The sequence below is a fragment of the Grammomys surdaster genome, unplaced genomic scaffold (assembly GCF_004785775.1).
Source record: "Grammomys surdaster isolate TR1022 unplaced genomic scaffold, NIH_TR_1.0 188, whole genome shotgun sequence".
Lineage (NCBI taxonomy): Eukaryota > Metazoa > Chordata > Mammalia > Rodentia > Muridae > Grammomys > Grammomys surdaster.
This window is the reverse complement of record NW_021604633.1, coordinates 12,394,507-12,407,221: the sequence shown is the minus strand read 5'-3', so window position 1 is coordinate 12,407,221 and position 12,715 is coordinate 12,394,507. Positions and strand designations below refer to the sequence as shown.

General features: G+C 36.9%; 1 protein-coding gene across 4 annotated transcripts in view; it reads right to left on the bottom strand.

The window, feature by feature from the left end:
- Dgkb (diacylglycerol kinase beta) overlaps positions 1–12,715 on the bottom strand; it is a 644,882-nt gene that overhangs the window by 541,647 nt on the left and 90,520 nt on the right. For 3 of the 4 annotated variants that reach the window (XM_028768913.1, XM_028768911.1, XM_028768912.1), the window contains exon 2: positions 7,633–7,887. In XM_028768913.1, coding sequence (XP_028624746.1) covers positions 7,633–7,702 — 70 coding nt within the window. In that variant the 5' untranslated portion in view covers positions 7,703–7,887. Of the gene's footprint in view, positions 1–7,632; positions 7,908–12,715 lie in introns of those variants that run through there. The other variant, XM_028768914.1, reaches the window with a different exon arrangement.

Here is a 12,715-nt window from a genome sequence, read left to right as displayed (position 1 = left end):
CTCCCATGTGTATAATAAAACAATAATGAGGGAGAGTTGGTGAACACAACAAAGAAGTGTGAGTAGAGACTGAAACCCTCATCTTTATTAGAGAGAGCAATGCTGAGATTCATGACCGACATACCCTAATTCACTAGTCTTGGAGACCTCTATGTATGTTGGTGTAAGATGGAATCATTTGAACCTTGTCCTTTGTCTCATCACTTCACATATCTCTCTAAGATTCTCTAGTTCTTTTTACTGAGTTGAAGCCCTCCATGACCTACCCTTAAGAAGACCTGCCCCAGTGTGGGGAAAATCGTGGGTGGGGAGGTGGGAGTGGGAGGGCAGGTGGGGCATATCTTCATAGAAGCAGGAGGAGGGGGGATGGGATAGGAGGTTCCTGGGGGGGAGGGGATTACATCTGAAATGTAAATAAAATATCCAATAAAAAAAATTTTAAAAAAAGACCTTTATCATGTTCCCGTCGGGGAAAACATCCTGGCCCCACTTTGGACGGCATGTAGTTCATTATATCAAGAGTTTTCATAAAAACACTCTCTGGTTCCACCAAAAATTCCAATCATAATGAATTAGCTAGAAGAGATATGCTGCCCCAGCCAGTACAGAAATTGACTGAATGGTCTGCCCTGAGGAATGGATGGGACAAGTGGAAACTAGCATTTTTGCCTAATCTTATTAAAATGGACTATTTCCACAAGATACTCTCTGCAGTGACCCTAAAGACCTCTTCTTCATGAAATAAAAAGTGTGATGGTGAAACGTAAGCCTTCATCTGGAAAAAAAAAAGCAGCACATCCTGCCTTCAGGAAGTCAAGACCTGGGTCATCTTTCACAAAGAGAAGATGACACTTAGAAAAGGCATTCCCACCCAACTTGGGAGGTGGGGGTGCAGAGAGGATCCTATCTCACTCTAACTCCTTGTGTCCCACAAAACACTTCACATCCCCTGAACCATTCAGAATGGGGATTTGGAGTGTTTCCTCGGGATGAGATTTCAATAAATCTGTTTCTGCTGAATGACAAATATTGATCTTGGACTCTGATGACAATGGAGCCAACATCTTAGTTAGTGGCTGCACCTTTTTCATTGCCCTTCACATAAAAGAAAAACAAGTATAAAATATGACTGTGGCTAAATTGGTCTATTTTAGGCAACATTATTTATAGGCTATTTTGAAATGTTATTTTTTCACAAGGAAACATAGACAGACTACTACTGTTTTGACCTCTATTGTCATTTACCCTACCAAGGATCAAGGATCAAAGAGAAAAATTTATTCCTCACGGAAGATGTTTTACTTTTCACTCAGGATTATTGTAGATTTGATGAGGTAATGCTTATAACTTGTTTATAGTGTGGAAGTAGAAATAAATTAGTTATAATGATGATTGTTTTAATAAGCCCTAGAGTTTAAAAAAAAGTTTTGAGGTTAAAATATGATTTGTTTTCTTTTTTATTTTTGATATTCTACTTATTTACATTTCAGATGTTATCCCATTTTCCCACCCTCCCCTCAACCAGAAACACCCTATTCTGTCCCCCCTCACTGCTATTTCTATGAGGGTGTGCCTCCACCCATCCACCCACTCCCCCCTCCTCACCCTTGAATTCCCCCACACTGAGGCATCTCAGCTTCACAGAACTGAGGACCTCCTCTCCCACCAATTCCTGACAAGGCCGTCCTCCACTGCATATACAGCTGGAGTCATGGGTCCCTCCCTGCATGTTTCCAGGCTGGCAGTTTAGGCCCTGGGATCTCCGGTTGGTTGGTATTGTCACTCTTCCAGTGGGGGCACAAGCCCCTTCAACACCTTCAGTCCTCCCTCTACCTCCTCCATTGGGAACCCCATGATCAGTTCAATGGTTAGCTGTAAGCATCTGCCTCCATATATGTCAGATTCTGGCAGAACCTCTCAGGAGACATGTATATCAGGCTCCTGTCAGCAAGCAATTCCTGGCATCTACAAGAGGGTCTGCTTTTGTTGACTGCACATAGGATGGATTCCCAGATAGGGCAGTCTCTAGATGGCCCCTCCTTCAGTCTCTGTTGCACACTTTGTCTCTGTATTTGCTCCCTCGAGTAATTTGTTACTCCTAAGATGGACTGAAGTACCCATACTATAATCTTGCTTTTTCTTGAGCTTCATGTGGTCTGTGAATTGTATCTTGAGTATTCTGATATTTGGGGCTAATATCCAGTTATCAGTGAGTACATACCATGTGTTTTCTTTTCTAACTGGATTATCTCACTCAGGATGATATTTTCTAGTTCCATCCAGTTGCCTAAGAATTTCTCAAATTCACTGTTTTTAATAGCTGAGTAATACTCCATTGTGTAAATGTACCACATTTTCTCTATCCATCCCTCTGTTGAAGGACATCTGGGTTCTTTCCAGCTTCTGGCTATTATAAATAACTCTGCTATAAACATAGTGGAGCACATGTCCTTGTTATATGTTGGAGCAACTTCTAGGTATATGCCCAGGAGTGGTTTAGCTGGGTCCTCAGGTAATGCCATGTTCAATTTTCTGAGGAACCCTCAGACTAATTTCCAGAGTGGTTGTACCAGCTTGCAATCTCACCAACAATGGAGGCGTGTTCCTCTTTCTCCACATCCTTGCCAGTATCTACTGTCACCTGAGTTTTTGATCTTAGCTATTCTAAGAGTTGTGAGGTGGAATCTCAGGGTTGTTTTCATTTGCATTTGATCCTGATGACTAAGGATGTTGAACATTTCTTTAGGTGCTTCTCTGACATTCAAGTTTCCTCAGTTGAGAATTCTTTGTTTAGCTCTGTACCTCATTTTTAAATAGGGTTATTTGGTTGTCTGAAGTCTAATTTCTTGAGTTCTTTGTATGTATTGAATATTAGCCCTCTGAGTCTACTGGTTGCTATTTTGTCCTATTGACAGTGCCCTTTGCCTTACAGAAACTGCAATTTTATGAGGTTCCATTTGTCAATACTTGATCTTAGAGCATAAGCCATTGGTGTCTCCTTCAGGAACATTCCCCTTGTGCCCATGTGTTCGAGACTCTTCCCCACTTTCTCTTTTATTAGTTTCAGTGTATCTGGTTTTATGCGTAGGTCCTTGATCCACTTTGTCTTGAGCTTTGTACAAGGAGATAAGGATGAATCGATTTGCATTCTTCTACATGTTGACCTCCAGTTGAACCAGTATCATTTATTGAAATGCCATCTTTTTTCCACTGAATGGTTTTAGCTCCTTTGTCAAAGATCAAGTGATCATAGGTGTGTTGGTTCATTTCTGGGTCTTCAATTCTATTCCATTGATCTTCTTGTCTAATTTCTGTAGCAATACCATGAAGTTTTAATCACTATTGTTCTGTAGTACAGCTTGAGTTCAGGGATGGTGATTCCCCCAGAAGCTCTTTTATTGTGGAGAATAATTTTTGGTATCCAAGATTATTGTTATCCCAAATGAATTTGAGAATTGCTCTTTCTAACTCTGTAAAGAGTTGAGTTGGAATTTTGATGGAGATTGCATTGAATCTGTAGATTGCTTTCAGCAAGAGGGTCATTTTTACTATATTAATCCTGCCAATCCATGAGTATGGGAGATCTTTGCATCTTCTATGATCTTCTTCAATTTCTTTCTTCAGAGACTTGAAGTTCTTGTCATACAGATCTGTCACCTGCTTGGTTAGATTCACACAAAGGCATTTATATTATTTGTGACTATTGTGAAGGATATCATTTCCCTAATTTCTTTCTCAGCCTGTTTATCCTTTGAGTAGGGGGAGGCTACTGATTTGTTTGAGTTAATTTTATATCCAGCCACTTTGCTGAAGTTGTTTATCAGGGTTAGGAGTTCTCTGGTGGAAGTTTTGGGGTCACTTAAGTATACTATCATATCATCTGCAAATAGTGATATTTTGACTTCTTCCTTTCCAATTTGCATCTCTTTGAACTTCTTTTGTTGTCTAATTACTCTGACTAGGATATTTTTATTTTAATTGAAAAAGATGAAATTCTTATACTTATACTACATTCTGTGATGTTTAATATCGTCAGCATGAACATGGTGAAAATCAGGATTGTAGCTCCATTGAATAGACTAAGATTCGGGGTAGAATGAAAGAGGAAAAGGTGACAGACTGCTATGAAGGTAGTATCATGTCTATTCATCTATCTATCTATAATCTATCTATCAATCATCTATCTATCTATCCATCTATCTATCTATCTATCAATCAATCATCTATCTATCTATCTATTATCTATCTATCATCTATCTATCTATCTATCTATCTTTCATCTATCTATCATCATTTATCTATATCCTTTTCTTTCTTTCTTTCTCCCACCACCTACGTGGATGCCATGGTGTTATACTGAAACTGAGCCAAAAATAAATATTTTCTTCATTAACATGTTTTGCTCAAACATTTTGTGAAAGCAACAAAATTCTTGTACAATTTCCAAGGTTTATACCACTAGTTGGTAAGTAAAGCAGGCACCTGCAGGGGCAGATTCCTGTGATAATGGATCTTTAAAGTGTCCTTTCATTTGCTGTCAGCTAAAACTTTATGGTACAAGCTGACCATGCCCAGAAGCATTCCTGTTTATCACTTTAATCTCCATGATCTTAAATTGAACATGCTCAGGAATGGATCAAGTTGTACACATAGACCCTTTTTAATAAAATCTCCATGTTCCCTCTGTTTGAGGAAGTCATTGCCTAGGAAATGACTCACAAGTTGTACTTGGCTACTTTAGGTAATGAATCTTTTCCCACTGTTTTATGTCTTGACTGTGCTTATGTTGCTTTCATGCTTCCCAAGATATGAACCCATCTCATTTAATTGAAATAAGAAAGATGGAGACAAGACAGGGAGTTAATACTATCAAATATTAGTTTTAGGGCTGGGCATATACTTTAGCTGGTAGAAGATTTTTGTTCTCTACCAGAATCCTTATATTTTATCTCCAGTTTATCTTAAATTGGTCACAGCAGCACAGATGTATAAGCCCAGAACACTGTAGGGTGGCCAGGGGTGGGGGGCAGAATATCAGAAATTTAGGACTATTCCTGGCTGTATCAGGAATATGAGGGCAGCCTGGAGTGAATGAGATCTTTTCAATAATAATAATAATAATAATAATGGTTTGCTTGTAAAGCTGAAGGCTTTTCACAATGAATCAGAGTGCTTCTTTCTCAAGTGGAAGAAATTATACCCTGAATACGAACATTAAGCACCTCAGTCTGAAATTCACCATAATTTTGCAGGTATCTACATTGACAGCTGCTATAAATGGTATGAGATTTATAAATATTTGGAAATGTTCCTCCCATAACACAGTACCTTTCACAAATATTTCACATGTAGTAGAACATACTTTACATACTTCAAACACATGGCCAATCCCAAATGACAACATGCAGACAGATAATGAACCATTTGAATGTATATCTCATATACTAAGAAGTCATTCCTACTCATGACAAAAGATGAAGTCTCTTAACCCTTTGCTGTGTCCTGAAACAGCAGCAGGAAGCACAAACCCACCAATAATGAGATAAGTTCAATTCTCTACACAGCAGGAGTGAGAGATTTCTATCTTGTAACCGCAGTTCAGATGACTTTATATAAAGTGTAGAGGCAGAAATTAGACTCCATCTCCAATTCTCAATGAAAATGCTTCCCATGGAGTGACTTAGTCTGTATCCTAAAACAGAAGCCTGGTCACAGCATGCTACAGGTCTCCACAGCAGGCTTCACTTAAGCAGTCCTCAGCATGTGAAGCAACAACACAGAAATTAAGCAGAGATATCACTGGGAGCTTCTCCATTTTGAGCATGCTCTAGTCTGGTAGCAGGAAAAAAAGACACTGAGTTTCCATGCTCCCAAATATGTGACACTCTTCTACTTCATTATTAACAGTAAGTTCATATGACCAGCACAACATGTTTTCTCCTTCTCTCTCACCCTCTCCCTCCTTCTGTCTCTCTTTCTCCCTGTCACTGTCTCTCTCTGTCTCTCTGTCTCTCTCTCTGTGTCTCTCTGTCTCTCTCTCTCTCTCTGTCTGTCTGTCTCTCTCTCTCTCTCTCATAATGTAGCAATTGTAAACAGCTTTAGCAGGAGCAGCTTTCCAGACATTCTGTTTATTTCTCTAATATAGTTTACCCATTGTGATACTTGTAATAATGAATACTTCTACTATTTTTATCATTTTATTGTTAAAGAGTACAGAAAGTAATGTACAGAGACATCAGGAAAGTTATCTAGCGTCAGATACAGGATTAGAATTTCAGTGCACACCATTAGATGTGCTGGCTGTACAACAGAATGTGCTATCCCAGTTTCACCTTATTCATCCCTTGTTCACTTTGAAAGCAGCCAAGAGGTCTTCATGGCATTGTAGTTAAGGGGTCTATTGTAGCAATATGGGGAGAATCCATAATCAGGTAAGAAACAAGGAGATGATTTTGTTGTATTCTCTAGGTTCAATTTTGATTTAATTTTTCTGTGAGGGATTTAATGAGATCAATCATTCTCTGTAAGTATTTCACAGCCATACTCTACTACCCAAAGCACACAAAACATTATTCATGACTTGACATGCATAGTCTTAGCATGTTACAAATTTAACAGTATTTCAAGAGCTTATTAAAGAACTACTCAGTAATGCATTTAAAATAACAATCTGTTGATGAAAGGTTAAAAAACTAAATATTAAGAAAACTGTTCCAATATGGTACTTCTCTGAAAGACTATGGAAGAATGTCAATTTCTATTGTCGTACTATAAGATCAAGACTGTGTTCTCTAAATGTCTAATAAGCTGATAGCATGTACTGAGGTTGAGAGAAGTGAGTTACTTACAATCATCACATCAGGAATATATTTTCAGTTACTTTTATTAATGGGAATTTATTATACAAGATTGCATTCTCATCACTTTTCCTCTTGATTAGCTGGGAAACTTCTGGAAGAGTAATTAACATTTCTTTTGTTGTCTTAATGATTTGAGAAAGAACAGAAAATTTGATGATCTTGAAATCTCAACTAGTTTTTATAGAGTTCACAATTAATCATCGATTTGTCATTTCTTATAATTATTATACATAAACCCTTTCTGCAGATATAATGAAGCTTATGTTGAAATATGCTAATATGCAGTAACTATCTTGATTTATAATTTAAAGAACTAATTAAACACATTGTCTTAAATTCCTCACATCTTTTCTTTCATTGGAATTTATGATTGAATTAGGCACAACTGTGGTAGCACAATGTGTCCCTGATTCTTTCTCTTGCTCTTTTTGGAATGGATAGGTTCTTAAGCAAGGAAAAGGAAACAACAACCAAAACAAAAACAATTAATAATAACCTTACATTTATGGTTTGCTCTTTTTATTTTATTTTTTTACCAGCAGTGTTTTCCAGGCTTAGTTTTGTATCTGAAATGCTTGGTTTTTGCTTTAGCATAACTTGATTTATGCTAAAAGGTAGTCTTAAGGTGACCTACTTGTGAGTAAAAAGAGCATGCTTGTATCTGTTCCCAGGACAAAGAGGATCTGTGATCTATTCTTATTCTTGCAATGATTCATAGCATATTTAACAAATACATCAAAAATTAGCCTATATCTTCCATATGAATACTCACACTCAGCATATTTCTGAAGTTGGGAAAATTCTGAGGGGCTGAGATGGGCCCATTTTTCCTGGTTTGTCATGGTGCCGGTGAGGAGGTCCTTACACAGCAGATGGGCGGCTTTTATCCAGGTCTTGGTCAGAGGTTTATGCTTCAAATATTTTACAAGGTGTGTTTCATGCTGAAATAGCTCAGGCTTCCCACATATGCACTCTGTTCAAATGAAACTGCTGCTGATGTTTGTAGTTTCAATAATTTGTTAAAACACTGTGAGAAGAAAACATGAAGATCAAAAGATTAGCATTAATTCACAAAGGAAAATGGTAAGGATTAAACGGTAATGGTAAAACGGTAAGGATTATATCTCCCACATGATATATTATGGGTTTACCCTTAATTTGCATACTTTTCAGTCTGTAATTATCTGTTCCTTCTTTAATCACATACCATGTTCTTTCCCTAATATCAAGTCACATAAATTGATATAATGGAGAGCACAAAATGTGAAGAACATTTTGTTAAATTAACGGATGCTGGCCAAGTAAATTTATATGTGTTTAGTTTTATAAAGTCCACATTTCAAGGATAGACAAGAAAACCATTTTTAAGCATCCAAACAGTAACACACACACACATACACACACACTCACACATACACACACACACAAACAATGTGCAAAAAACTAGATTTCTTATGGTGTTCCATGCAAGTCAATGTCAATTTAGGGGGTTCTATAAAATTGTAATACAACAATTAAATTTGAAAGTACATTTAGTTTTATAACCTTAAATTATTTCAATAAATGTGCCAAATCAAAGTATCTCCAAATGCCTGAAAGACTTGCTTAATGAGAGTAGATGATTCTAGTGTGAATCACGTTTTAAAATAAATCCCTAAGTTGTCACTGGCTTAGATTTACTGGCAAATATATAAAGACAAAAAGTGAACTCCATCTGGTTTCAGTGCTTTATCAGAGACTATAATCAATTGCTCAGTACTCAAACAGGCTGGCATTGGAATTGTTATAGAAATCAAAGTTGGTGAAGAATTACTTTGTCTCTAAAATTGTATATTACAAAATACATGACGAAAGATACAATTTAAGTCAGAAAATCTATAGCATGACTGAAGAAAACAAACAAAACCATTCAACAAAAAATGCATTGTTTTCTTTTTGGCAACTCTTTAAAAGGATATCTACCATTATTTTTACAAGGAAAATAAGTTTTTGTTCATTGATAAGAGAAACCGAATGATACTGATATGTATATAAATGTCCAAGCTATTTGAAATCAGTCAGGACACATGTAATGGATATATCTGTGTCTGTATCAGTTCTGTTCTGCTGGTTTCATTATTCATGCTGTTTTCACTCTGACTCTGCTACTTTCCAGCTCCATGCAGTCATGTAAGGTGATGCATTCTGTCCTCCCTATCCAAAGGGAGATAGATGATTCAGTCCCATTTGTCTCTTTACGTGATTTATACTGGGCTCTTTTTCAGGGTTTTCAATGTTGAGTTCAGTGGTTGAAGGACAGGGTAAAAATGGCTATAACTAAATAATTCCAAAAATACTTGGACACCTGTTCTTATCTAAGCCTGACTCTCCAGTGTTCCTATTGTTTCCATCAGTTAGTGTTATTCCTTTATTAAAAAATCAAATGTAACAGACATGCCAAGGCTATCACACATATGTACAATTAATATACATTAATCTTTTTCTTAAACAATCCCAGATAAAGCGGAAAGATCACAATAATTGTTGAATCTCATGATGATAGCTCATTAGTTTATAGCTTTGTGAATCCCTGAGTGTTACTCAACATTGTAGTCTACGGAGATACAGCAAAGAGCCAAACACAGAGGAGATGGAAGAGTGCTGACGTTTAAAATACATCAACTGTTGAGAAGAGTGTCCAGTGCACATGGTGTGCATTATTCCACACAGCCTTCTGTGAGATTTTAGTTCTGTGAGATAGGCAGTGACAGTGTCTTTGACAATTCATCTTGTAAGAAAACTGACACGGGGAGTCTGTCATCTTGGGACATAACACAGTCTCTATCTCCAATTTCAGCCCGTTAAGTCTCTGCTAGCATCCTCGGTTTCAGAACTGCAGTGAATGAATATCCATTTAAACGAGTATTCTACCAGGATCCTGGAATAAAGAATTGGCAACTGAAAAGTAAGACGATGTAGATTGAGACATGCAATAATGGTTTGATAGAATAAAAAGTGCATAAGTGTACTTTTAAACCTTTTTAACATTCTCCCTACCTGTTGACATGTTGGGTACATGCGGAAGAGCTTCCTATACTGTGGAGGTAAATGTTAGAATGCATGCTGTGAACTCAATAAATTAGTCTGTAAAAGGAAGATAAGTAATAGCAGAACAAATTCAAGCCATCTCCTGTTTTATGTGTAAACTTTTATTAGAAATTAGCAGGAGGCTTTTGTTTTGCTTAAGAATTCTTATGTTTATTATCTAAGACATGAAACAAACCATTGACCTAGTATTGCTGAAAAACTCATTAATCTCACACGATTAAAAAAAAAACCTATATCATGGTTCTCATGTAATCCCCTTTAAAATTGTGCCTAGCTGGAACTCTCGGCTTTTCCTTTTGCTTACCGTAGGCAATTTCCAAATTCCCCTGTTGTCTTTAGATAGTCAGGAACTAAAATGCTTTCAGAGGTCAGTCTGAAATTTTTCCCAAATTATGACTAACCAGTGATGATGACCAATTAACCTACAAGACGTAATAAACTCATACAGTTCTTAATTCTATTGTGAGGAGACTCATATTTAGTAAATAAAGTTAAAAATTTGGTAGAAAAGCATTTTATTCACACAAATACAGGGGGATGCTGTGTATAGCTGTGAAATTTCAGATCCAATGACTACCCACAGCCATGATGTGCATACAGTACAAGCAACTTAGGTCACTGAAACTTTAGTTTCTTCATTTTAGTGGTGTACAGGCAGGAAAATAGCATTTGCTTAAAACCTTTAACTAGGTGAACAGTGGGCCTATGAAAAGATAAGTGTAGCTTGTATAAAATCAGATCCAAAGACACAGCTATGCTTCAAGCCACAGAAGGTGTTGAAAATAACAGCAGCACTTTCTCACAGTCTCTGTCTCTTCACAAATGGTTAGAAAGAACATGACAATATTCAATTGGGAATCCCCATGGTGTGGGACAGATATCCTGTTCCCCTGCAGAAGGTTTTCTTTAGGCACATGAAAGGAGTGCCAGGAGGGAACCACTGTGCTGGCTTTTGGAAAGCAGTCTAATTCTGGCTTTCTCATTTAGTCAACAGATGTGCCATTTTGCTTAGTTAGTGGCAGGAAATAATTACATTGGAGAAGCTAAGGGAAGCTATTTGGCCCATTGTACCTAGGCTGAAAACATGCTGCATATTAGAGGAAGGACTAAATGTCCTAGTGAAAAAAACAAATCAAGTAATATCTAGATAAAAGAATCTGCAGATTGTCAGCCACAGAAAAGGTTAATGTTTTGATAATGACATGAAGTCAGCATGTCATAACTCCAATCACTGAATAAGAATTAGTGAATATTAACACACACTGGAGAATTTAAAAAGAACATGAGCTTACAAATTCAAAGTGTTACAATGACAGAAAATATTGCCGGAATTTCAAGAACCATAAACTGTTTGTTGGGGGGGGGCAGGAGACAAAAAGTAAGGAATGAGTAATGATATGTCCCTATAGGATGCTCAGTGAAATTAGAATCAGTTCAAATAAAGTGCCAATTCTATAATTTATAAGTCTTTATTCATTTAACTCTGAGAAGGACTCTGAATATGAGGCCAGATAGCAGGAAGTCAATATACGAAATACTGAGAAAGCAGTAATATGTTAATTAGATATGACACTTAAACTCCCAACTTTCTTTTTTTTTCCAATAATTTTTTTTATTTACTTTACATCCTGATCACTGCCCCCACCCTCTTTTCCCAGTCTCACCCTTGGAAATCCCTTCTCCGGTTGCTCCTCCCCTTCTCCTTAGAGAAAAGGAGCCCCACTTGGGTACAACCCTATGCTAGGATATCTATTCCTAGGAGAACTAGGCACATCTTCTCCCACTGAGGCCTAAACAGGAAGATATCAGAAGATATGACGATCCTCTATGAATCTGTAGGACTGACATTGTGAAAATGACCATCATTCCCAAAGCAAACTACAGATTCAATGCATCTACAGATTCAGTGCAAATCCCATAAAAATTTCAACACAATTCTTTACATAACTTGAAAGAGCAATTCTCAACTTTATATTGAAAAACAAACAAACCAAAAAACCAGAAAAACAAAAACAAACAAAAAAAAACAAAAAAACAACAACAACAAAAAAGAAAATACACAATAGCTAAAACAATCCTGAACAGTAAAAGAACTTCTGGAGGTACCACCGAACCTGATCTCAAGCTGTACTACACAGCAATAGCAATAAAAACTGCATGATGTTGGTATAAAAATGGATACTCTGATAAGTGGAATTGAAGTTCTTGTCATATAGGTTATTCACTTGGTTGGATAGAGTTACACCAAGATATTTTGTGTTTTTCATAGTCATTGTAAAGATGCTGTTACCCTAATTTCTTTCTCGGGCCATTTATAATTTTTAAAAAGGATGGCTACTGATATTTTTTATTTTAGTTAACTTTGCATCCAGTCAATTTTGCTGAAGATGTTCATCAGTTGTAGGAGTTCTATGGAAGAAATCTTTGGGTCACTTATATATACTATCATCTAATCCACAAATAGCAATACTTTGACTTCTTACTTTTCAATTTGGATGTTCTTGATGTCCCTTGTTGTCTTATTGCTCTGGCTAGAACTTCAACTACTGTGTTGAATAGATAGGGAGAAAGTGGAAAGCGTTGCCTTGATCCTGATTTTAACATAATTCCTTTAAGGTTCTCTCCATTAAGTTTGACATTGGCTATTGGCTTGTTGTATATTGCTTTTATTATGTTTAGGTATATTCTGTCTATCCCTGGTCTCTCTAAGTCTCTAAGACCCAGAAATGAACCCACAGACCTATGGTCACTTGATCTTTGACAAAGGA